Raw genomic sequence first — 25,107 nt, forward strand, 5'->3', positions numbered from 1 at the left:
TTCTCAAACGAAAATTTTATGCCTGTTGCGTGATAGCTTACGTACTTTTAGCTTTTAGCGTTTCTTTTAGTTTCTATGGTAAAGAGAGTAATTCGAGCAAGGCTAACGAGTTTTCACGATAGAAGGACAGCAAAAAGTGGAGTAACAAGTTATGCACCTTTATGTATCTTATTTATCAATTAATAACAACGTGCAATATGAAAAGTACATTCATATAAAAAGGTTTTAAAGTAACCAATACAAGTAGTTTCATTTACAACTAAGATCGACTCTACTTAATTTTTCCTTCTACTACATTTTATGTTCGTGCCTAGTAATTTATATATACATATGTATATATAATTTAACTAGTTTTTGAACGAAGAAATAGACTACTTTCAACAATAAAATATAAAATAGAATATTTTAAATAAAGTATTCTAGTAACCTATATATCTAATTAAATGAAATACTTTCAATAAAGCAATAGAATGCTCCTTTCTTAATATTTTATCTCTCTCCTGAATATTCATGCGCGTTCCTAACAATACACCATACATACTGTCTATGTAATAAACTGAGCACTCTATCAGTTCACTCGATACGACAACAAACGACAGTTTAATCATCCCAAAATTATGTCACAATTCTATAAAGAAGAAAAGAAACATCAGTTGTGTTAAAAAAAAATCTTTTTAAAATCGGCGATGTTTAATCCAACTTACGATCAAAGGGAAGAAGAATAATACACAAGGGATAATTGATTGATGTACGTGCAATTACCTCGCTCATATTAATGCTTGTTGCTTATGTGCCTCGGCTGATGCGCGTAGTCCGTTGTTGGAGATCGTCGAGAGGGTAAAGGCGTACCGGAGCCGCCGTTTTATTCAGTACAGCGACGACCGTAGTGCCGGTGAGACGAGTGTCTTTCGTTCCGTGGGTGACTTTCGCATAAGTACGCAGTTTCGTGCACCTCGCTGGCTCCTTCCATCCGTATCCCGCCTATTTTCGTTTAGGAACGCGAGTCATTCTGCAACGGGAACGCCGGAACAGGCTCGCACGAGTGTAAGATAGTGTAAGATCGTTTTTTTTTTTTTTTTTTTTTTTTCATTCCGATCTCACCGATCGTGTCTACTTTGTAAATTGTACATACAAGAGGATTCTCGTCTGGGATACTCCGTTTTTCATTCTGTGTCCTTCGTTAAGATTGTACAGTGACAAAAGAAAGTTTGAAATTGGCATTTGTCCACGTTACGTTGCATTATATATCGTATTGTTAGACTCTTACCACTAAACCATTAGCAACAGTCATCTGTTCTACAGGGTGTGTCGATTTTTTAATCTACAGATGCGAGTTGGCGGTAAACCAGCCGTTTTATGAAGAAATGGTTTAGATAGGAAGCGATTTTAAAGGAGTCTGGTGTAAATTAGTTTTTCTAAGAAGTGAACGCGTAGAGATTGTATGAGTTATGTACGATTTTCGAAATAGAATCATGTGATCTCTAACGCGCTGATCGATTCGTTTCCTAATCGATTTGCATTAACTTATTCATGTCGAAAAATCGCTAAACAGTAAGAAAAAGAATGAAGACTATGAACGCAAGAATATTACCCCTTGTCTTTCTTTGTTTTCAGTATCAGAGCATAATAAATGCCCAAGTACAATGGAATACTTATCTTAAATCAGATTATAGTTATGAGTAAATTTTACAAAAATTGACTTACTAAGCAAATTAATTACACTTAGTTCGTGTTAAAATATTGTACAGATACTCTTATAATCAAAAATGAAATAATTGGTTTGCCTATTGGACGCCAACATATGATTGAAGATATTGAATACATTATCAAAAGCTATAAATTTCACGACAGTGCATTCCTAATATGCTCTTCAATCAATATAAAACTTTTAGAGACTTTTAATAATTTTAAACATCTAAAAAATAAAATTAACAATTTCATGTATATATAAATCCAAAAAATTATACAATTCTACTTTATATAATTTTTACGTGTCCGTCGATGAAAAAATAAATTACACCAGATTATGACCCCCTCAAACTCATTCACTTTCTATCTGAACCACTTTTTTTCACAACCGCGATAGTTTACCGCCAATTCACATTTATAGATTGAAACCCCCGGACACCCTCATATCTCAAATATATTTATAATAACAATTTCATTTTATACAGTCAAAGAATATTTGTACAAAACATTGTAAAATTGGGGAATTTCATTTTTCTTTTTCTTTTTTTTTTTTTCAAAAACGTTCTATGTGCCAGGAATAGTGTATGAATATTGTAAGTGGAATTTTTCTTTGTAAGTAGTTATCGATATGTGCTAAATATGACGTAAATATGACTTTTATTTTTAGACTAATATTTTTCTACTTCCTGGAAAGCTTGATTTGACATCTACAGTAATCTGTTTTTATAAATAGTTTTCAACTGGATTATCTGCTGCTATTTGCCTTTTAAACTCTTTCGTCTATATGTGTTGCAAGGAATTTCTTGGTATTGAATGAATTTTATATAACTATTCAAACGATAACGAAGACCTACAACATCCGCAAATCGAATTCATGCACCAAATGCTCGATGCTCGATAATTTCACGCGAAGCGAACGAACAGTTCTGAAAGTGTGTCCCTTCGATTTTTTGGAGTCGAGTTTCGATCATCACGGTCGTATCGTGCATTGCTTGTTTACGCTCATTTTCGATCGAGTGAAAGTAAATTTTGTTGTTACCTCTTTATTATTTTTATCTGAAGAGAACGTACGTACATACGTACATCCACAATGAACATATTTGTTTAGTATAAATTCATTAAAAGTTCAATTAATTAAAGAATTTTAATGAGTCGTTAATTGCATCGAAAATTAGATCGAATAAATTATTGAAGCAAATAAGATCGACGTAAAGAAACGAACTTCATGCTCACGATTATTATTATACGTATCTCGTTAACAGCCTGTTCTGATATAGAAATTCGCTAGTAATTTAAATCACGGTTTTTTATTAATTAGAACATTGTCAGCTTCGTTTAATATAAGTCAAGCGGTTATTATCTAATTTCATGTAATTCACATAAACTTCACATAAAATGGAGGGATTCAAAGTTATTTCAAGATCACCTTCACTTTCTTAGATGGAATAATATAATTTTTGCCCCATTAATCGATGCAGTTCGACATCTTTTATGAAAATTTTATCAATGAAAATTTATACATCTCGAGAAACTATTAGTTCAAAAATTGAAATATCTCTCGTCCTATCAATTATTGACAGAAATAGCTCAGTATCCTTTTATAGAGGATAAAAAAACTGTACCGATTGGTCTATAAAAAGATGTAGGATTCCATTTAGGAAAGTAAGAGTGACCTTGAGATCTCCGAGATTCCTCCAGCTATAAAAAACATTATTACTGCCGTATTATGATCTTCTCTGTACTGAACAATTTTTGTTAACAAAGTTTCTTCATATCTTCAAAAACAACGGAGATATTCAGTCACGTGGTTCACCCTGTAAATTTTTGAAGATTATAGAAAAATATGATAAATTGACCAATAACTAATAAATATTAATTAATTGATGATAAACGTTAATAATAAATAGTAATTAATAAATTAACAATATATTAATAATAACACGTTTACAATTTATAATTTAAAAATATTATTCTGCACGATAAATTATATTTATCAAAGATCAATTCTTATTTTACATTTTTCTAGCACTTTATCACGTACGAAGTGTATAAAGTTTGTAATTTCAAAGATTGCATAAAAATGATGTCTACTAAGAATTAATAAATATTAATTAATCAAATGTTGTATTAACGATACAACGTATCGATTCATAGTTTAAAAAAAAAATTATATCGTGCACATTGTATTCAGTTCATCACGTACAGATGTATGTTATATTATTTTTCTCTTATCAATTCTAAGAAGTGACTTAAACTTACTGTCGCTAGTCCGCTCGTTTCTCATTGATTTAAAATACAATACCGTTTGTGATCTTCGTTTTCACTCGTTGTGCACGCGAAAATTCATTTTATTCACGTTGGTTTCGGTAACTGAAAGTAACCGAAAAAATTACGAGCTTTCCGTGAGTGGAATACACGGCTGAAAAAATCGAAAGTGAATTTCGCGTCTCATTAGAAAGCGATATTCGTGATTCGTCGTAACATCAACTACCGGAAAAATCGTGAATTGCGTAGGTAGAAGTTGTAATAGAAGTTGTAAGAGGAAAGTGAACAGGGTTCGAATAGCGGTTCCAAATCTTCGCGCGGTTCTTCTCGCCTCTTTGGACGTTCTCTTCCCTACCGGGAGAGCAAAAAGAAAGTAATACGAAATTTCGGTGAAAGCGTAAACTAGTTTTTGTACCACTGAAGTACTTACATAGTCAACTATGAGCCAGACAAGATGAATTTGCAAACATCCTGATATTTGTCTTTCGTTTCTCCGTTAATCAGAGCCTATCTTATCAATATAATATAATACAACATGTAATAAAATCGTTGTGTCTTATCAATCTACCTATTTCATAATATTGATGTATTTATTTTATGTTATGTTCATTAATAATGTATACTTGTCTTTTTCAGATCCAAAGCACCAGACGTCGATTCACACCGACATCGTTCAGTTTTTCGTCGTAGTCACAGCAACGCTCTTTCACCGGGAAGCCCTAATAAATAACACTCTTCGTGCCGCTTCGAGCTCTTCGAATCGCAGAGGAGTCGAGCAACGATTTAAAGATTCGACGAAGAAAGACGCGACTTAATTATGTCTTTCCTCGAAGATACCATAAACGTGATCGGTTTCCTAATCCTCACGGTTGGATTCATCATCAAGAATACCATCAGAGCACTGATCCCGGAAAAGTACAAGGCGAAGAATATCGCTGGGAACATTGCCTTGGTCACTGGAGGTGGTGGCGTGTTGGGAAGGCTCATCGCCCTCAGGCTAGCCAAGCTAGGCGTAATCGTTGTCGTCTGGGACGTTAATAAGGCCGGTAAGCACCTGTCTCTATCCCGAGATTAATAAATTTAATTAGTAGATCAATACCTCAGATGAAGCTTAAGTTATAGCACTAAGGGTTTATAACATTGAATGAAACTTAATTAAAGTTTTTAATAATCAAAGAACCAAAAAGAAGAAATATTCTCTGGTAGATCATGTTTCTTCGAGCATAATTGTTCGAAATAAAAAAAGACTTATATAAATTTGATGTCATTAAAAGTAACGTGATAAATCCTTCTTTTAATAATGAATTGAAAGACGTCGCTTTTTCTTAAAAGACGTCTGTGAATTTTTCTAACATACTGATGATATTCGTTATCAATTGAGTATACACAGGCATTTTTAACGCGGTCGCGTATATGGCTTTAGCCGAGCTCGCCCTATTTTCGTTCATATACATTCTAAACAAAAATAATTCTATCGTGTGATAGACAAGAACGATACTATTGTTGAAAGTTAAAGGTTGAAAAAGTTATGAAGTTAAAGTGCCTCCTAAATCGTTAATTTTTTTATATTAATTAAAAATGTCGATTAATACATTAAAAAAGTGTGTCGATTCATTGACACCTAAGAATTACGCAGAAAAAATAAAACTAAAAGCGACAATATAAAAATACAAAAACAACTGCCGAGTTGAAACTAGTTGAAACATTCTCATTCAGGTTTTAGTGAGTTTCAAGGTTGATTTAATTAAGAATAGTTATCAAGAAAACAGAATTTACTGTTGAAATTTCAAATTGAAGAGATACATATATACATATGGTTCTCAGCTAGTGATGAGACAAATTGTGCAACACTCCTAAAAATAGACAGAGGCATAAGAGAACTATCTAACTACACTAATGCGTTTAAGACACAGTTCTCAACTAGCTATCGCCTTCCAGTGCAAGACTATAATTTAAAGCGACAGCCGGTTCTTCAGTGTCTGTTAGGCCTTACTGAACACAATGGGGATGAAATTCGTACCGCCAAGAACAAACTCATCGAGCCAGGCAAAGCAATTTTCTAATTTCTAATTTTCTTGACGGCAGGGATCTCCCTTGACCGTACTTCATGGTTTTCCCTTACTTTTATTTCATTGTTGTAATCATGCCCAACTCTTAATTCTAAGGGTCGGTAAATGTCTTTATTGCAACTTTTGTAAGACATCCATAAATCCAAAATATATTGCGAGGGACACATCCTGGGACCATTAGAAAGTGCAAATACTACTTTCTGGGATCAACCTCGCTCACATCTGAAAGCAATTAGCACCTCCCTAATCCCGTAACCATATAATCCACAGCTATATAAGACCAACGCACAAGGAAAATAGACAATTAATGTTCTTTAATAAACGTACGACAATTCACGATTCGACTATCAAACTCACTCAAATCTTATCATTTTACGAATTCAAGCTCTCTCTATATTCCTCAGTCATACCAATCCAACCCCAAAACAACTCTCCCTTGAACCAGCTAACTTTCATTAACGTTGAAAGACAACAAGCCACCGATCTGCTCAACGCTCCTTATACGTCGAGGTCAGATCTGCACGCGGCAGTGTCTGCCGCAATTTTAACATATCGTGGATTCTTGATAACGTATTATTCGAGGCCCATAAGCGCAGAATATTAATTCTCGGCTACGATCAATCAATCAACTTATTATTTCAAATGAAATTTTCCCTGCACAAACTTCCGCAACATAAATTTTTTTTTACTGTAATTAAAAACACGTATTGCTTCTAATTTCCATATTAAACAGATGTACTTCAAGTGTATCAATTAAGATTATCTCGGAAAAATTAATCTGTCATGTTCGATTATTGCTTCTATTAATTATTAAATTATTATCTATTATATTAATTAAAAGTAAGGAAAACTAGGAAAAAATGTTATAGAGTCGTAAATACATTATTACAAAGTTATAACAAAACTTATGTAAATGATGATTAATTTTAGAATGTTTGTGTGTTTGTAATAACTTAGAATTATTCAAGTACTTATGCATGACAGTATATATGTCCCATTGGGATTGAAACGATTGGTTTTTATCGTAACAAAAATTAGGGAATAAAGCGGAAGCCACGGAAATTAAAATCAACGACATTCGATTCACGATCAAATTAGCCATGAAGGCGCTTGACTCTTGACTAGAATACGAAGGACATTCTCTGTCGATACCGATGAGACAATTAGAGTCATTGTACGAATTTTGCTTATCCCTTGATGAACTTACATATTTCAAGACCGTTCGAAACGTGTTTAGACTTTCAACGCGAATCGTTGGGGCCAAACACGGTGCATTTAATTATCAAATGTCACGTCGCGTCCTTGCTTCATCCCGGTTGGAATATAAAAATCATGGAAAGCCATCGGTTTTGTCTCCCTCGTCTATTTTTCTGATAATGAAGAATTCATTCGTTGTTCAATTATTACGGATTTTTATGCATTTATATACACAATTTTCAAGTATTTTATTTATTTTTGCGCGTGAAACGATTCCTCCCCCCTAGTTTAAATTTATACTAAATGAATTCAGGCGAACTTGATAAATTTTCAATCTCTATTTCCTCGAAAATAAATGCGTACATCATGCCAGTGTCTTTGCCGCAATTAAGTATAATTATATATGTGGTACTATCATTATGTGAAACGTTCGATAGGTGTTCAAGCAGAAAAACTCGTATTATAATGACTGATTGCGTATAGTCAGTGACAAAAGTCTGTATTTGTCAAATTCCGAGTATTTAAAAAAGTTTCGATATTACGGATTTTGTAATTAATTTTTTCAGTTAAAAATTTCTAAAATATTGCTTTTGAGAATACATATATAAATGAATCGGAAGCATGCATTTGTAGGAAATTTAAAAAATATGTATACAATATATAAAAATATATGTATAAAAACAAAAACAGAGTAGATACTTTGTATGGTATTTATTAGCAGAAAGAAATCTCTAGTTACTTTTAAATTAATTCCTTCAATTGTTCATAAACTATGACATTGTACAAAAATCCGCAGTAGTACAAAATAACTAATAAATAAATGCTAATACTAATAAATATTAATATATTAATATTAAGTACATTATTTATTAATAAGTATATTAATATTAATAAATAAATATTGATACTAATATTAATATATCAAACCTTGGTTTTCTTTAAATATTTGAAATATGACAGACATATGTATGTACATGTACGAACATTCCTAACTAACTGTAAATAGAATCGACCACTATGTATATTTGTTGAATCCTCTCCAGAGTTTTCCACATATACACGTCTCCACAGTATTCTACTTTAATAGAAGCGAAACAGAATGCATTGATAAATTGCTAAAACCTTTGAGCTGTAATATTGAACTACACTTGTGGCAAGAATTATGATTTCGTTTTAAAAGAAAAAGCAAATTTCAGTTCTGTGTAACATAACGCTTTCAATGTTTTGTTATATCTGACACGACGTATTGTAACTACGTATTGTAAAAACGTATTGTAATGTTTGTTGAAGACTGAGAAGAAAATCGTTAGGCAAGAGATTAAAGTCCATTTTCGTAATACGTAATTAAAAGTTGGATTTTATACGTATAATTTCCTAAAATCCTTTCTCGAAAAAAAAAAAAATGACACTCTACACAAATTTATAAATAGTAAAATAATAACATTATCGATATAAACGGAATGAACAAATATGAAATATAAATTGACGTAAATTAATAAAAAAATAAAATAGCAACGTAATAATGCAAATTTATAGAGTAAAAAAATGAAGTAAAAGAAGGTGTTTCCTTTTAACACCGTTTTCTAAAATATATATACAAGTCCTTGAGACGTAATGCGAATAAAGAAAAATAGTCGAATAAATCCACCAGAAATAAAAAGAAAAAGAAGCGTTGCAACGTAACGTCCAAGGTCTCGGTGAACTGGTTGATCAATTGGGAGGAAAGAAAAAAATATGGAACTTCGAGTAATCAGTACATGGTATACGTCCATATATGTATGTAGATTCTGTTGACCGTGTCGTTTTGATTTCGTTTGCCCGTTCACGATTTCCACATGCTCACTTTTCCCCAATAGATCCCGCGATTTGGCAATTCCAGCGAGCCTCTGATTCGACCGAACGTGATCTCTGTCCGCGAACAACCTGAGTGCTGACCGGTTTCTCGGGCTGGTACAGTCTGATATAAAACGATAGAACACTCGTGGATTTCTGTATTTTTCAAAAACAACGTACAATGTACAAAGATTTTGACGCATATTTGTCTGTGAAAATTAGCAGTAATACGTGATAAAACAAGTTGTTGCTCTAGTTGTCTTCCTAAAATTTACAAAGAAGCATTAGCAAGTACCTAGTTTCCTTGCAATATCTTTGTGAAAACAAAATCTGTTTCCATAAATACTATATCGATTGTTCGAACTGTTGAATGTCTTGATTGGTCTTGAATCTTGAAAGTCTTGTTTGGTCTTGAGTCTTGGTCAAGCCTCACAAGTCTTGTAGACTTCGGTGACAGGAATCAGAGACACTTGAAAATCTCTTTGAATCTTTGTAGTGTGTTTGACGATGACAAATGATTCGTGATCCCATCGAACGTCCATAGCCTTTAGTAAACCTCCACCGAGAGAACAGAAGAATCAGCGAGATATGCAACATCGCTAGAAACAGGATATTCCTTGTATTGCAATTATATTTTTCATATTCTACGTGAGCACCGAGCACGCGTACCACTTAATCAAGAAGCGAAACAAACCGCCTCTCCACGCGTTTCGACTTTCTACCCGCGAAAAGCTGCTCTTTCGATTAAACAGTCCATTATTATATCCAGATTCTTTAGGCTCGTCGAACGAAAGTTAAATTACGCCGGGGCAATCATAAGATGCTGGAACACCTGCCGAAGTTTATGATTGGGTCGCGAAATTTTATGCACCGATTTGTAGGAAATTAAAAAGCAAAAAAAAAAGAAAAAGAAAATTGCGTGTAATATGAAAACGTATATATCTACGATATTCAAAATGTTTCTACAAATGTTTCTACAATACTTGGCACACAAGTAATAATATGTATATATACATATATATAAATATGTTATACATAAATATAATTCTTTTTATACATAAATAAATAAATGTATATATATATATATATATATAAATATTATACATTTATATAATTATATATTTGCATAAAAATCCACAATCTATTAATTATTTTTTTATGTAATAAATCTGCTATTTCATTCGAATATCATATGGAGAACTGAGAATCATATTGAAAGAAAACTAGATGTGAATTATAAATACTTTTTCACTGCCAAAGATTGTATCCAACACAAACATGTTTACATTTGTTATCATTAAAAATGTTGAAAACGTGGCGTATGTAAATTAGTAGTTTTGATATACAACAGTAATATGGTCTTATTCTGACAAATTGATAAACGAATCTTTCATAACAAAATGTATCGTGTTAATCATCGAATTGCGCAACATGTGTCAGAATAGTAGTGCAACGAGAGGCGTCTGCGAAAGATACTAGTACTGAAATTATCGAGATGCTTCCATAACATGCATTTAACGACTATTTTTATTTACGACTACATGCATTTGACGACTATTTTTAGTAACAACAAAAACAGCATGCATACCAGAAGCATACGAAATGCACGTGATCAGTTCAGTTTCGAAAGATGTCAATTGAAGTAATTCCAAATTAAATGATCGACATAGTTAATGACGTCGATGAATTTGTTTCTTTGTATTTTATAATTATAAACAAAAAGTATAAGGTACCATTTTAAAAAAAAGTAAGAAAGAGTAGGAAAATCTCGAAAGATTCATACAATCATTGGTCATAATGTATGTACGTACAGATCCAAATATTTTATCTCTTTACCATTCTTTTCGCATTATTGTTAATAACCGAGATATATCGCATTGTAATACAGTTACAATGAGTTGAGATATATTGGGTCGAGTCGAGATATATTACAATGAATTGTTGTATAATTGATCAGGGAAACACGTATATTTGTTCTGCAGAATTCAAGAAGAAAAGCATTTTATAAGCATCACTTATAAATAAATTCTGAGAAAATAACGATGTTTGTTTCTTACTGGAAATCGGGAATAGATTAGAGCAAAAGATCACGATACTATACAGAAATCTTGCTACGATTTTTTTCTACTTTTTATATATTTTAATATTAATGATAAGAGGAAAGAATTTATACAAAGTGATTTGCACTTCACTCAGTATAGCCTCATTAAATGATTACGAAGGAAATCAGCCTTTTCAGAAAAATTTACCCTTGCCCATTTTGTGATTTGTGAACGTGAAGTTCCTTCTGTTTCAGGTATCGAGGAAACTGTCAAACTGGTGAAATCCTCAGGTGGTATCTGTTATGGTTACGTTTGCGATCTATGCAATCGGGAGGATATTTACAGGAAAGCGGCGCAAGTCAGGAAAGAGGTTGGAAATGTAAGATGATTGCGCAATCAATTAAATAATTGAAAATCAATAACAACATATTATTCAATCTGAAAACACATTCGAAGAGTTTGTGAATGACCTTTAAGAACACTGACTACATAGAATATTAATAAGCGTTAACTATTATACACTACATAACTAACATTTTAAAAAGTTGTGTAGATGTATATTGAGCTGAGTGGACAGACACTGTTAAAACATGGAAAACGAATTAACTTGAAGATTCTGCAATCTTTTCGATATAATAATAATTTGAATAACAATTATGAAATTAAAATCGATTCCCATCTGAGAACAAAGTTCATTTGATGATGTTAGGTCGTCGCGTAGAAATTGTGGTCGATGATTTTCGCATATAAAATATTCTTTTGTAATTCTTTATTTCTCACATTGACTATTCCATCCTAATTTTGTAAAACTCTCATTACAAACGTTTCATTGCTTTAAACGTAACTTGTTAGATAATTTGATATCAATTTTGTTAATTTTAAATTCGTAATTATAAAAATTTTCAAAACCAGGTCTGTGAATCTATAATAATATACCTTTCTCGGTAAATTTTCAGCTGAAATTAGAAATCTTAGAAAATAAATAGAAATGAAATTTTCCCTAAAGTTTCATTTAATAATTAATGTTAAGTGTAAAGTCAACTATTCCGCATACATTAGAAATTCAAACGTATCGGAGAAAAATCCTTTCCTCAATTTTTCAACCTAATCCTGATCAAGAGATCAATAATTACTCACACGTATGACTCTTACAGGTAACCATTTTGATAAACAACGCGGGCATAGGATCTAGCTACAAATTTCTGAACACGCCAGACAAACTCATTATCCAAACAATGGAGGTGAACGTGTTGAGCCACTTTTGGGTACGTCAAATCTTTAAGTCTCTATCTTTATTATCTATCTCACGTATCATCCGATTATAACAAAGTTTCTTCATCCTTGGAGAAAGAATCTCAGACTCTGATGAAGCTACAGTGATCAAGCTACGATGTATACGGAACCGGTATTTTCAGTTCACGTTATGCGCGTGTTTCGTGGTACAAACGTCTTTTCGCTTTTCACCGCATGCGAGCCAAATACGGGCGGATTTCGCAAAGTCGGATACAGATTCGTATCCGATCGTTTCGAACTCGAACGAAAAACAATTCTCTCCCCTTCGCGGCGTGAACAACTCGAGTGAGAGGCATTCCTGTGCACGGTATTCTCTCCGTTTGGGACTGTTGCCGTCGGCCAAGTGAGAAAACCGGTCAGATACGATAGATGCAGCCAGTGGGTCGTGCAGTCGCAGTAGTATGCTCGTGCAATTGCGACACGCGAGGGGCACGCTTACCAAACACCATAGGCATTGGCTTCTTCAATCGTAATTGACGCAATACTCGAACACACTCTGTCGAAAAAGCAATTATACCTACCACAGTCTCGTTCGACTGTGAACACGATCCCACCGAATCATAAACACTCGACAATACTTTCAACACGTACCATGACGACTTTATATTATAGTATATTATAATACTATAATACCCAGACATTGTCTCTAGCAATGTTGGGCATTAATCGATCGATTGATGTTTACGATTAATAAAATCTTTGACCCTCGTGTAAACATTTTAAAGGAAATTAATTCGTTGAAAAATCGATCGACAGTGTCAAACATCAATTTGTTAGTTATCGCGTCGAATGTTATAATTCCATTTAAATCAAAGATATTGACCTTGAAATTGTGATAAAGCATGTCGACGCTTTAGGATTATATCATAAATACTTCGATTTCTTTAAATATTGTAAAAATTATAGAATCCGAATTTTTCACGACGATGGAAAAATATCAAGACGTAGGGATTTCCTCTCGAAGCTCCGTTATTGACAAAAACAAAATAGAACAGAGATGATACAAAGTAAAAATATACAAAAAAATAAAATGAAGTGAGATGAAACGAAGTAGAAATGTAAATCCAGTGAAAATAATTACAGACAGATGTGCACAATGTATTGGCATTTGCGATAATGAGAAAGAACTCGCGTACAAAACCTGCGGTCACTGACAATGAGTCACTATAGTAGTTCAGTTACGCTCTTCGCGGTGTTTTCGCGAATCGCAATCGGGAGATTGGCCGGCGTGTAACGGGATACGGAGTGAAAGTACAGGATACCATCTGCGCGGGGACATCATCGACTTACATTAGGTCGATAGAGAGGAGAGCTAGCCGATTCGGGGCACGGAGGATGAAAATTACAGCGCGTCCGGCCGAGGAATACCGATTTCGCGGCCCGTGTTTCGTCATCAACAGCGTATCATATGATGATGATGATAATAATAATAATAATAATAATAAAGAAGAAAAGGAAAACAAGACGGACAAGGTCTGTGTCGATCTCGTCGCTCGAAACACTTCGGACATTTTTTTTTTTTTTTCCTTCGACTCTCCCGGGTGTAATTACATATCTTTCGCCTCGATGGCAAAATTTCGACGCGCAATTGCGCCTGGAGTTGCCACACACCTCGGAGTTTCGTCGATTCACTGACGTAACGAAATATTTCCCTAGACGAGGCAAAGAGAAAATTCCACACGAATTCCGCGTATACGTGAACTTTCAAAAACGTGACCAGTCATTCTTGTCGCTATTGTAATCGTCGTTTCTCGTCGTTTTTGAGCTCTGTTGCGCGCGGATTACGCGCCGTTTTGCTTTCGAAAGTGAGAACAGACGAATGAAAATAGACCGGCTATTGTTCGAGAAAAGTAGGTTCGAGAAAACCAGTGGATTTTTGTTGCATCCGATCATGGTGATGTCAGTAAAGCAAAAACAATTTAACTAGTGCTTTTCAAATTGCCAGTTTCGTCGTTGGTAATTCAACACCGGCTCTATAATACATCTTTTCTCTTCTTTTACGAAACAGAATGTACTTACAAATTTGCCTTGCTAATATTATCGAAAATAATGAAGTGCCTGTACAATTTATATTTATTAATTTTCTTTAACGACAAAACGATCTTTTCTCTTCAACGACAACGAAAACATTCTTGCCTTCGATGATGAAAGATAATGAAGGTCACGTTTATATTTATCGCTTCTTTCATGAAGTAGAATGTATCTACGATTTATCCTACGATTATATTTCGTACCGTTGATATTTGTTTTAAATGTTCGTACAAATGTAATTTTGGGAATTAAAAATGATAATCTTCTTTTTTTTTTTTTCCCTCCTAAAGACAACAAAAGCGTTCTTACCTTCGATGATGGAGCATAACTATGGCCATATTGTAAGCATCGCGAGTCTGGCTGGGCACATAGGAGTGCCGCACCTGATCAACTATTGCACATCGAAATTTGCGGCAGTTGGATTCGAGGAAGCTCTTCATATGGAGTTAGCTGTAAGTTCACTAATTTTTACATCGTTGTCTTCAAGTATTCTACTATCATTTTTCTTTCTCTTAGGCTGAGGGATATAAGATCAATAGCACGGTGGTATGCCCATTCTTTATTCAAAGTACCGGCATGTTCAATAAGGTTTCACCAAGGTAGGAAAAAGTTTGTTTCTCTCCACTTAATAAAGTAAAAATATATAAATGAAATATTCGTCTTGATACATATACATATACATATATATATATATATTTGTCCTCACATTCTTTAGATATTTGCCAAGGCTCACTCCAAATGATGTAGCTGATCGTGTTGTGTCCGCTATAAGGTGCAACGAGAAGGTCGTCATAGTACCTGGTTACCTTTACATTTTTCTCATTTTGAAATGGTAAATAATTCAGTAAATATACAAAGCTAATATATACTTTAAAAGAATATGCTAAGCTTAACAGATAAATGATAAAAAAACAAAACGAATATAAATATTATATAGAAATATATAAAATATAAATACAACAAATATAATATATATATGAAATAAAATATAAATTAATGTATATACAGTACATTATTATATACATATATATGTATGGTAATGTATTGTTTATGTATTACTATTATTATATTTGTTGCAGTTATATTATAATTATAATTATGATAACGTAATATTAATAAGCGAATATAAATATTAATAGATAAATATTTAACATGCAATATGTGTTGTATATTAATTTTTGTTTCGGTTCTAGGGCTTTTCCATGGGAATGTGCAGGCATGTTCATACGAGGTATGCTTTTAAATCAGGTTCACCCCTCGGACGCTCCCTCGAAAGAAGAAGAAGAAGAAAAAGAAAAAGAAAAAGGGGAAGAGATCATTCCTACTGTGTTCTCCAAGGATCCAGATACTACTGTTATTCAGCAACAATTAACCAGACGTATCTCCTGTTCTGAGAGAAAACCATAATTGTTTCGTCATAAACAAGTTTTATTTCGAAAGAATAAATGTGGCGTATGTGGGAGTCATGGAACATTCTAACGACCATACGATAACGATAGAAACTCGTTCGCTAATGTACACCAATGCAGCTTGTTTCTATGACGAGTTGTTGCGTAAAATTAAGATATAAGTTTCGCAGAACGAGAACTATTGTAGAATGTTGTAGAAAGTTCTAGAATGACCATTTCTCAAAGCACGGCCTAGAATCTCGTAAAATAATGAATATGAATGGAAACGAGATTTTCTAAGATATACACCTGAACTTTTATGAATCTTTTTTATTTATAATTGTAAAATGTCGTAGTGTGTTGTATGCTGCTGCACAATATCAATACAGAGTTTTGTTGAGAATCGTCGCTGTTAAGAATTGATGTTTCGTACGGTAATGAGATTCTATAGTACGATGATAAAGTTTATAACCTTATGTTATAACCTAATAAGATTTACGATAAGGTTTAGGGTTTTTATTAAGTAAGAACGATAGACACGACATGGAATTTTTAATGGTTGGTTTCGTGTGATCAACAATTGTACTTGTGTAAGAATATTCACGGCTACGAATGCAACGAAAAAATGTGTGTATTTATCAACCGTATGTAACAAATTGTTACGAAACAATTCGCAGGAGAAATAAAATTGTAGAAGTTGTGTCATTTGTAAGTACTTACACATTAGCCCATTTGAATTACCGACTTGCGAGATGAAACTTGTTGAATCGATTATAACTATATCATACAAACAAAGTGTCGTTTAAAAACAAAGTGCCATATATCTATCCTATACAAATGATTGTTTTATAGATGAAAATTGTAATAAAACTACATTTTCTACTCTTCAGCATTATTTATAAATATCAAATAATGTTCGAGTAATATTACAAACCGGAGAATTCCGAGAGTTGTTTGTTTTCAGCAACTTAACGATCCTAGAAATGCAAAATGACCGATTTTCACTAGGATTTCACTTTGCTCTTAGAATTCCTAAATTTGTTTTATATGGAAATAGACATGTTAACAAAGATATCGGCGAACTAAAGACAATCAAATGCACCATCTGGAAAATCAATTTCACGCTTGTGTCAACAATTGATAACGCAACAGTTTCATGGGTGAAACTCTATGCACGATGGTTTGTTTTATTCCAATATAATTAATTTAATAATTTTATAGTCAATTTTATTTTTCTACAGACTAATATTGAATAAGAAAATGGAAAATTAAAAAGAAACTTTCATTATTTTGTAACAATAAAAGATAATGAAATTCCTCATTTTTCCTAATTTCGGTAATTCCTAGAGACAATAATATCTACACAGACACAGCCTCTACATACGTCTACATTTGCCATGAATATGTAAACAGTGAAACAGAAGATGAACGATTTTTCTCAAGATTGGTTTCATTGAATTCTTTTATCATGATTTCATCACGTTGAAAAATAACCAACGAATACCATTAAGTTAAAAAAGAAGAAAAATAGAGAAACATAGAAGTTATGTAAGCCGCTCGTGGCAGAATTCCGATTCGCTATGAAATAATCGGCTTTCTTTTCGGTACGAACGAGAAACACGTTTAACTGTTTTTGAGAAAGTAGATCGTAGAACAAGGTGAATTGCAACTATTCAATTCCTTGCTTCCTGTACATATGCATGATTGTCAATATCAACAGCATATGTATATAATGGTCAAAGTTAAGTTACAACAAGGACTGTGTGTTTTTATAGCGAAATAGTTCTCGGCCTCGATGTCAACTTTATCCTACATCCAATCTATATGCGTTTCTGTTTCTCACAACAGTTCACCACGAGCGATACATCGTGAAACAAAAATCACGAGATCAATGAATCAATATTAGCTGATCTTACGATACCTGTTGTTGATCACCAGCAATGGGCATGGATTTATCAGCAAGATAAAGCGAATTACTACTGCGAAGCGATATCGAATTGACGTAATTTTTACCTCCTCTTTTTTTTCTCTCTCTTTCTCTATCCAGTGATGCCGCACTTCGTTATCATAGTGCAAATAACTCACATTGAGGCCCTAGTCGTGTCGATTACGCGAACTACCTCTACCATTCGCTCCTATCATTGCGAAAATCATACCCAGGAAGAAATAAGGGAACGCTTTCAGTGAGCATGAACCGACGGTTTCTTCGAGAAAAAAAAAGGTAGAGATCGTTCATTTTTGTTGGATGTTGGTATCCTTAATTTGGTATCCTGTCGTCGCCGGTAATGATGAGAATCCACGGGTTGCTGTTCGTGATCTTCCTGTGCCGCGAATGGAGGAGGGCTGATACTCTAGAAGCGAAAATTTTGAGATCGTGCATCTCTCAGAACACTTGTGAAACTTGCCTGCAAGCTGGTCCTTCTTGTGCCTGGTGTAGTGACTGGGTAATTGTCTCAAGATGCCATTCATCTTCGATCGAGTCGCAGTGAAGTTTTGTTTATTCAGATACCAAATTTGAGTTTCCTATTAACGCTTTCAGTCTTATTCGAATTTGACGGTCGGGAGACCGCGGTGCAACTCGCCGGAGAGACTGAAACAGTTCGGTTGTCCACCGAGAGAAATTCGCACTGCTTCACCGTGGTCGATGAAGTTCCTGGAGGATTCGAATTTTCAAGACATGGAACCGGAACGAGTACCGATACAACTGCGGCCGCAAAGAGTAGCAGTGAAGATTCCGCCAAATTTCGAGATAACAATTCCGATTCGTTATCGACTGGCCAAGTACGTTCGTTTCACCGATAACCCGAACAAAGTGACTTAAAATAATTAACAAGCATTAATCTCATTGTAATTAGGTATATAGGTAGGAAGACCTGTCTATTGAATGAATTTTTAAGTCGCACAGTACGTTAGAATTAGTTATTTAATTTTCTGAATTATTACTAATTAAATTATTCCATTAATCCATTTTGTTCTATTATGTATGTGAAATGAGCTATTTATAATGTCATACATTCCGGAACATATATTTAACAACTGAAGTGTTTGCAGCACCAATTTTTACATTCTTTGTCACACATCCTGTTTCATTGAAAAAAAAAAATGTAATCTTCCACTTTGCGTAAAAAGTTAGAAAAACTTCAAGCAAAGGTTCATTAATGTGAATGTTGGGTGACTATTTAAGTTTCCACGTTATTGTTTGACGCAATATCAGATTTTTAATTGCTTCTTTGTTGTACTAAAATTACTTAAGATTTACCTTGAATTTACGGAACATAACGAGGACAACTGTTGAATAAATATAATGTAATACCGTACAGGTTCCACGTGCGAGAAGGAGAACGTTTTTGTAATAAAAGTTTTAGAACTACCACATAAATTTCCAACGTGAGAGGACAGCGTGATATTTCGTACGATATGAGCAACATTCATTCACTGGACAGGACTTGATTTACCGAGCAGAATTTACAAGCGACACGTTCGAGATTAAATCTAACGAGATTCAAAATGATTTAGAAATTACCCGTTAGATTTGTATTATCTGATGGACTTGACCTGGTCGATGAAGGACGACAAGGAGACTTTGGTCAGTTTAGGATGGAACATGAGTCAAACGTTCGGCAGCATCACCAGTCACTTTCGCCTGGGTTTCGGTAGCTACGCTGACAAACCTGTGATGCCGTACGTCTTCCCAGGACACGAGGAGAATCCTTGCAAGAGTGAGCACGCCGAATGCTCTCCTATTTATGCATACTGGCATCGCTTGAAGCTAACTAACGACGTTCGACGATTCATCGTACAAGTACGAGATTTATCTGGAAGAAAATTTGAAGCAGAACGGATTAAATGGATTGATTTTCAGGTGAATAATAGCCAAGTGACCGGGAACGTCGACAATTTGGAAGGAGCGTTGGACGGGCTGGTGCAAACGATCGTTTGCACCAAAGATATCGACTGGCAGCATCAGGCACGAAAAATTATTCTAGTGGCCACCGATGGACATTTACATTTTGCCGGCGATGGGAAGGTAGTACAAAGTGATCATTTAGCGAACAGAAATTCTGGGAATTATACAGAAAAGACCACGTCTCGACATTTTGATTGATGTCGATGTGTTTTGTCAAACTCAACAATTAGATTTAATCTTAACTTAAATAAACTTTTTAGATTTATATTGAATTATTTGATTAAATGTTAAAAAAAAATAATTACAATTTATATGAAATTCTATAACACCAACATTAATTGGAATTACATGTATTAACCACAATATTAAAAAGAAGCAATTTACATAATTTATAGATATATTCATATTTAACGTTTATGAAATCGACGAATCGTGCCCTTTTTTGTATAATTACCTAAATTTTAAGATGCCTTATACGAGTGCCTTCGTGTTGCAATTAGCTAGGCGGTGCTGTAAAGCGTCAAGACTTCAAGTGTCATCTTAATGAACGTGGACAATACTCTTTAGCTACGGAATTTGATTATTCCTCGTTGGCAGAATTGTCAAGGTTACTGCAGGAGCATAAAATTAATTTAATATTCGCCGTCACGGAAGATCGTCGTAACGAATACGAAGAGACAACGAAATTGCTCAAAGAAAAGGCAATGGTCGCAACCTTGAGCAACGACAGCTCGAATATTTTAGAGATCATTGAGAGTGCTTATCATCGAATTACCTCGAAAGTGATCTTGCGCGACAATTCATCCAGCCCGTTAGAAATAAAGTATTTTTCCAACTGCAATGAGAAAAACATTTCAGAATGGAATACCTCGGAATGCGATGATATAAAGCAAGGAAAGGAATATGATTTCAAGGCCGTTCTATCTTTCAATAAATGTCCGAAGGATAAGGAGTTACGGGTACATACATCTAAACCATAAATATTAACGTAAATAAAACTCGTAATACGTGAAACTAAATTCCTAACGCAAATGAAGTTAGAAACATTCTGTGGTTCAGTGTAGGCCTAATATAATCATGATAGTCATTTCTCATTATTAAATTGTGAATTTTTATGCAAATTTATGTATAATACTTGTAAACGAAATTACAAAAATTGAATACAGAGATTTGCTTTACCCGCTAAATTTTATAATGGGTAATGTATTTTGAGTATTCTGTGTATTGTTAAAACTCTGCATACATGTATTATTGGATTTTTAAGTGCATAAAAATCCGCAGTCTACTCATTACTACGAAATTCTAATATGTCTGACATATTAGAATATATATAAACTGTTTAATGTAAAAGTGATGTAAGTCAAAAATTTCTGGATAATGAGCGATGAAATAAAAAAGTTTAAAAAAATAAAAAAGTTCTGTAAAATGTAATAACACCAAAGAATGTCTCTTTGCAAGTCATTGTGAAGTTGCATAACTTTGTATCACAGAACAAAATGAGGATGAAACTTTTAAAACATGATGTTGAACCAAATAGGCAAAATATTGACTTGTATCACTTAAATGGCTCATATAATACCAAAGCTCTTTTTATATGAATATTTAAACACTTTCGCGAGTCTGATTGTACCAACTAAGTTTTCAAACTATGTATTTTCTAAAAGAATGTTCTAATGCAAATTTGTTAGTCTCAGTTTTCACTCGACGTTAAGTCACAGAATCTTTCTGACTTCGCTTGTCGACCATCACAAATTTAGTCTCTAACTTTATACTTTTGTCAGAAACAAACAGTTGTGATCGAGGATGCACTGGCTTCTCAACTATCAAATGTAATAATCGACGTTGAGTTGCTATGTGGTTGCAACTGCAAAGATACCGAAAATTTTCATTGTAAGCACGGGACGAACGAGTGCGGTTTATGCAAATGCGACTTCGGTTGGTCCGGTAAGCCTTCGTTTTTCCTCCGCAATGCAACTATTTAATATTGACAACGCATTCGCAGGCGAAACATGCGACTGCGACGAAAGTTCACGGATAAATAACGTACAACAGTGTATCCAAGATAGCTCGACGAAAATTTGCTCCGATAGAGGTGACTGTGTTTGCGGGGAGTGTTTCTGCGACGATGGATACAACGGAGCATTTTGTGAATGCTCTGCCTGCGACAAGGTACTACTTTTTGTACTTTGGACGAAATAAATTTCTTCGTACATTTTTCTGAAAGATAGAAATATTCTAACTTTGAGTTTAAATATTATTATAAAAAAAAAACAAAATATTAATGTAATCTTAACATACTCCAAATTTTTGAGTGTAAGTATTTTCTTATTATTATATACCTTTATATATATATATATATATGTATATGTATATTGTATATACACTTTTTACTCTTGAGAAGCATATTCATCTTTCTTGTTTCTTTCCATTAGCTTGATAAAACAGCAGTGTAATCTATTTGAATTAGAATAGAAAAAAACCAGAAAGACCTTGAATTAATCTTCTTCTTATAGATAGATGGAATTGAATGTTCAAATAAGGGTACTTGTCAATGTGGTGTTTGCCAATGTATAGAAGGTTGGGAAGGAAACGCTTGTCAATGTCCATCAACCAATGAGCTGTGCATCGCACCAGGAAGTCAAGAAATTTGCGCTGGTCATGGGTATTGCGACTGTGGAGAATGTCGGTTCGTATGTATTATTTGCAAAGAATATTGTTTCTTATATTCTAAATATTGAATATCGTTTCAAAATATTCTATATGTTTAAATAATTTAAATAACTCAAACGTTCAATACTTTATATACCTACAGAATATTAAATATGATGGTATTTTTCAAAATATTTAAATTAATCGATAGCATGAATATTAAAATATTCCATTCTACGTGAACGTATATCGAATATTATTCACAGATGCAATGTTACCGCACCAGATGGATTCTATTATCGAGGTACTTATTGCGAATCGTCGATAAGCGGTGGTGGCAGTGGCCTCTGCGTTCTTTACGATCGTTGTGTCAACGCCACTGTTGAGAATCCGAACGAGGCAGACGAATTTTGTCAAACAAACGTTACCACTTATGATATTGAAAAAGTGGAATCTGTTGATATAGGTAAACTGAGAGAGCGCAAGTTAAATGATACGATTATGCCAACGAGGTATATATTTATTTTAGAAAACAAGCACTACTGTTTCGTGAAGACGGTGAAGGAAAGAACGACCTGTTTCATACATTACGTATACGAGTTTCAGAAAAATAATGTAGTCACTTTGAAAATTGGTAACAAGGTAATCACAACATCCATATTCGAAAGTGTTGCTACTACACTGTGGATATTCATTAAATTTTTTTAAATTTGCTTATTAAATGCTACGAAGAATACTACATTTTGGATATTTCATATATCAAGTCGTCCTACAAGTAAAGTAATCGTAGATTTTCGTATATTACATGAAAATAAAAAATTATCTTTTGAGACAATCAGTGATAATTCTTCTTGTATTTTTTAATAAGTTTTTCTTCATTCATTTTCTACTCTTTTCTTTTTCAATTTTATAAAATTCTGACAGTAACAATCAGTTACTATATGATAGTTTTTAACTCAATTCCGAGAAAAATCACATTATTTATGACTCGATATCTTTATATATCCTGTGTACATATTCTGTGCATTTTTGCGTCTTTAAATATTAATATAAATGTATATAAATGTCTATAGTCTAAATAAGTTATTATAACTCTTTTTTAAATCTGTTTCAATGTAATGTATTTAGAAGTGCTATACTTCCATACACGCAGCGGTCGTTCCAACTGCAATTATCCTCGGAATAGTATGTCTCGGAGTTGTTTGTTTACTAATTTGGAAGTAAGTACAATAAAATAGAAATTAATTGAATTAGAATTTATTGGGAACAGATATTAATATGATTTATGCGGATTATATGCGGATGCAGGTGTTGGACATCCATAAAAGATAAGAGAGAATATGAGAAGTTCATGAGAGAACAGCAGAAAACTGTGTTCAGCTTAAACCAAAATCCTCTGTTTAAATCACCGATAAGTCGGTACACGGTTCCTCCGATGTACAAAGAGGACTGAAAAATTAAACTCTTAAGAAACTAAATTAATTCATTTCAATTCGACCGATAAGATTTGGAAGAAGGCATGGTACTATCATCGAACATCATATCGTTCCAAAAATGATTCCCAGCGGAAAACGTGATGAACTGTAACATATGAAATTTGTTAATTTAAATTTAAATCTTTTAATTCCCGAAGTATATATCTTTTTAATCTTTCCCAATTAAAAATTGAAGAGCACATAAGAAAACAGTGAAAGTAAGAATTTCAATTGATTATCAGAATTAGCGACTAAAATAATTTTATGATTTTTTAGAAGTGTAAACGTTCTCAAAACAAATAAATCTATATAGTCTTGTAAACAATCAAAGTTATATCTAATGTTAACTTATATTTTTAATAAAACTTTCAAAACGCTCGTCGTATTTCTGCTCGATGACACTTCAATTTATACACTTGATTTAAAGAGAAACTTCCTACATCTGTTGATACATCTTCGACCATCCATGCAAATCCAAGAGGTTCTCTATAAATAATATTTGTGAATGGCTGATTATCGCGCCATATGGCTTCAATCGAAGATCCATCGGGAAATATGTATGTTCCTAAACCGTTCATCACTCCGTTTGAATCTATTCGACCTCGATACTGAGCGTCGTTATTATACCTTAAATAAATTGTACATGAATTGACATCATCATAGATTGTGAAATTGTTTTTATTACTTAATATGAATATCGCTGCTAGGAAATGTGTCATCGTTCCATTCTCCGTGATAAACATCAAAATTATCAGTAACGTATGTTCCTTTCCCTAAATAAACAATGTAATTAACAGAATTTCAATAGTAGGTAATGTTATTTTAGGTAAAATGTTACCTTGCTTCACTAAAAGATAAGTATCATAATTTATTTCATACTCTCCAACATAAACATCACCGTTCCAAAATGTAAATTTTCCGGCCTTGGGTTGTACATTTTGATTTACAACAGTATCATCTATCTTCGTTATTTTACAAACATCTTTTTCAACTTGTCTTTTCATTTTAAAAACAATTTTCTTGTAACTTTAAATTCTCTAAATTTCTAACTTTCCGTGCGTTTTTTTAAAAGCATAAAAGAGTGTAAAAAAAAATATCAAACTCCTCCAACTGCCGCCAATATCATTAAAACTTTTTAAAAGTGAATTAAACTATACTACTTAATCAAACTACTTGTTTTACGTTATCAATGACACAGTTGATTATAAAATCTTGACAGAAATTTTTATTTCCTTTTAAACGAACAAATTGTTTGTTTTGCATCATAGT

At 33.4% G+C, this 25,107-nt stretch overlaps 3 protein-coding genes across 7 annotated transcripts; 2 read left to right on the forward strand and 1 right to left on the reverse strand.

Moving 5' to 3' along the window:
* Positions 1–806: 806 nt before the first annotated feature.
* LOC122529532 (estradiol 17-beta-dehydrogenase 11-like) lies at positions 807–16,691 on the forward strand. Of its 3 annotated transcripts, none has more exons than XM_043655757.1 (8): positions 807–934; positions 4,591–5,000; positions 11,350–11,474; positions 12,250–12,360; positions 14,710–14,871; positions 14,936–15,018; positions 15,135–15,251; positions 15,613–16,691. In XM_043655757.1, exons 2-8 carry the CDS (start codon positions 4,772–4,774, stop codon positions 15,824–15,826), a joined length of 1,041 nt encoding a protein of 346 aa, XP_043511692.1. In that variant the 5' UTR covers positions 807–934; positions 4,591–4,771; the 3' UTR covers positions 15,827–16,691. The 3 variants fall into 3 exon arrangements, with proteins under 3 accessions (XP_043511692.1, XP_043511689.1, XP_043511691.1); XM_043655754.1 differs by having other exon boundaries at positions 832–1,054; XM_043655756.1 differs by having other exon boundaries at positions 832–1,044.
* A 92-nt stretch (positions 16,692–16,783) lies between these two features.
* Positions 16,784–24,048, forward strand: LOC122529526 (integrin beta-nu). Of its 3 annotated transcripts, none has more exons than XM_043655739.1 (12): positions 16,784–18,251; positions 18,347–18,588; positions 19,324–19,609; positions 19,670–19,834; positions 20,215–20,673; positions 21,496–21,658; positions 21,717–21,883; positions 22,228–22,400; positions 22,630–22,829; positions 22,893–23,005; positions 23,492–23,583; positions 23,672–24,048. In XM_043655739.1, the coding sequence occupies exons 1-12, from the start codon at positions 18,093–18,095 to the stop codon at positions 23,814–23,816; spliced, it is 2,364 nt and encodes a 787-aa protein (XP_043511674.1). In that variant the 5' UTR covers positions 16,784–18,092; the 3' UTR covers positions 23,817–24,048. The 3 variants fall into 3 exon arrangements, with proteins under 3 accessions (XP_043511674.1, XP_043511675.1, XP_043511677.1); XM_043655740.1 differs by having other exon boundaries at positions 23,517–23,583; positions 23,672–23,814; XM_043655742.1 differs by lacking the exons at positions 22,893–23,005; positions 23,492–23,583; positions 23,672–24,048 and having other exon boundaries at positions 22,228–22,404.
* Positions 23,605–25,096, reverse strand: LOC122529534 (phosphatidylinositol 4-phosphate 5-kinase 6-like). Its single transcript, XM_043655763.1, has 4 exons — positions 24,677–25,096; positions 24,524–24,611; positions 24,279–24,465; positions 23,605–23,944 (listed from the first exon to the last, which is right to left on the reverse strand). The coding sequence occupies exons 1-4, from the start codon at positions 24,840–24,842 to the stop codon at positions 23,852–23,854; spliced, it is 534 nt and encodes a 177-aa protein (XP_043511698.1). The 5' UTR covers positions 24,843–25,096; the 3' UTR covers positions 23,605–23,851.
* Positions 25,097–25,107: the final 11 nt, after the last annotated feature.

Source organism: Frieseomelitta varia, unplaced genomic scaffold (genome assembly GCF_011392965.1).
Source record: "Frieseomelitta varia isolate USP_RPSP 00005682 unplaced genomic scaffold, Fvar_1.2 scaffold_291, whole genome shotgun sequence".
Lineage (NCBI taxonomy): Eukaryota > Metazoa > Arthropoda > Insecta > Hymenoptera > Apidae > Frieseomelitta > Frieseomelitta varia.

Coding starts and splice junctions, on each gene's coding strand:
- LOC122529532 (XM_043655757.1), top strand. CDS start 4,772: ATGTCTTTCCTCGAAGATACCATAAACGTGATCGGTTTCCTAATCCTC. Junction 5,001..11,349: donor CTGGGACGTTAATAAGGCCG/GTAAGCACCTGT, acceptor CTTCTGTTTCAG/GTATCGAGGAAACTGTCAAA. Junction 11,475..12,249: donor TCAGGAAAGAGGTTGGAAAT/GTAAGATGATTG, acceptor TGACTCTTACAG/GTAACCATTTTGATAAACAA.
- LOC122529526 (XM_043655739.1), top strand. CDS start 18,093: ATGATGAGAATCCACGGGTTGCTGTTCGTGATCTTCCTGTGCCGCGAA. Junction 19,835..20,214: donor ATTTTGCCGGCGATGGGAAG/GTAGTACAAAGT, acceptor TGTTGCAATTAG/CTAGGCGGTGCTGTAAAGCG. Junction 22,830..22,892: donor AGTGGAATCTGTTGATATAG/GTAAACTGAGAG, acceptor TATTTATTTTAG/AAAACAAGCACTACTGTTTC.
- LOC122529534 (XM_043655763.1), bottom strand. CDS start 24,842: ATGAAAAGACAAGTTGAAAAAGATGTTTGTAAAATAACGAAGATAGAT. Junction 24,466..24,523: donor AGCAGCGATATTCATATTAA/GTAATAAAAACA, acceptor AATTTATTTAAG/GTATAATAACGACGCTCAGT. Junction 23,945..24,278: donor TCGAAGATGTATCAACAGAT/GTAGGAAGTTTC, acceptor CATATGTTACAG/TTCATCACGTTTTCCGCTGG.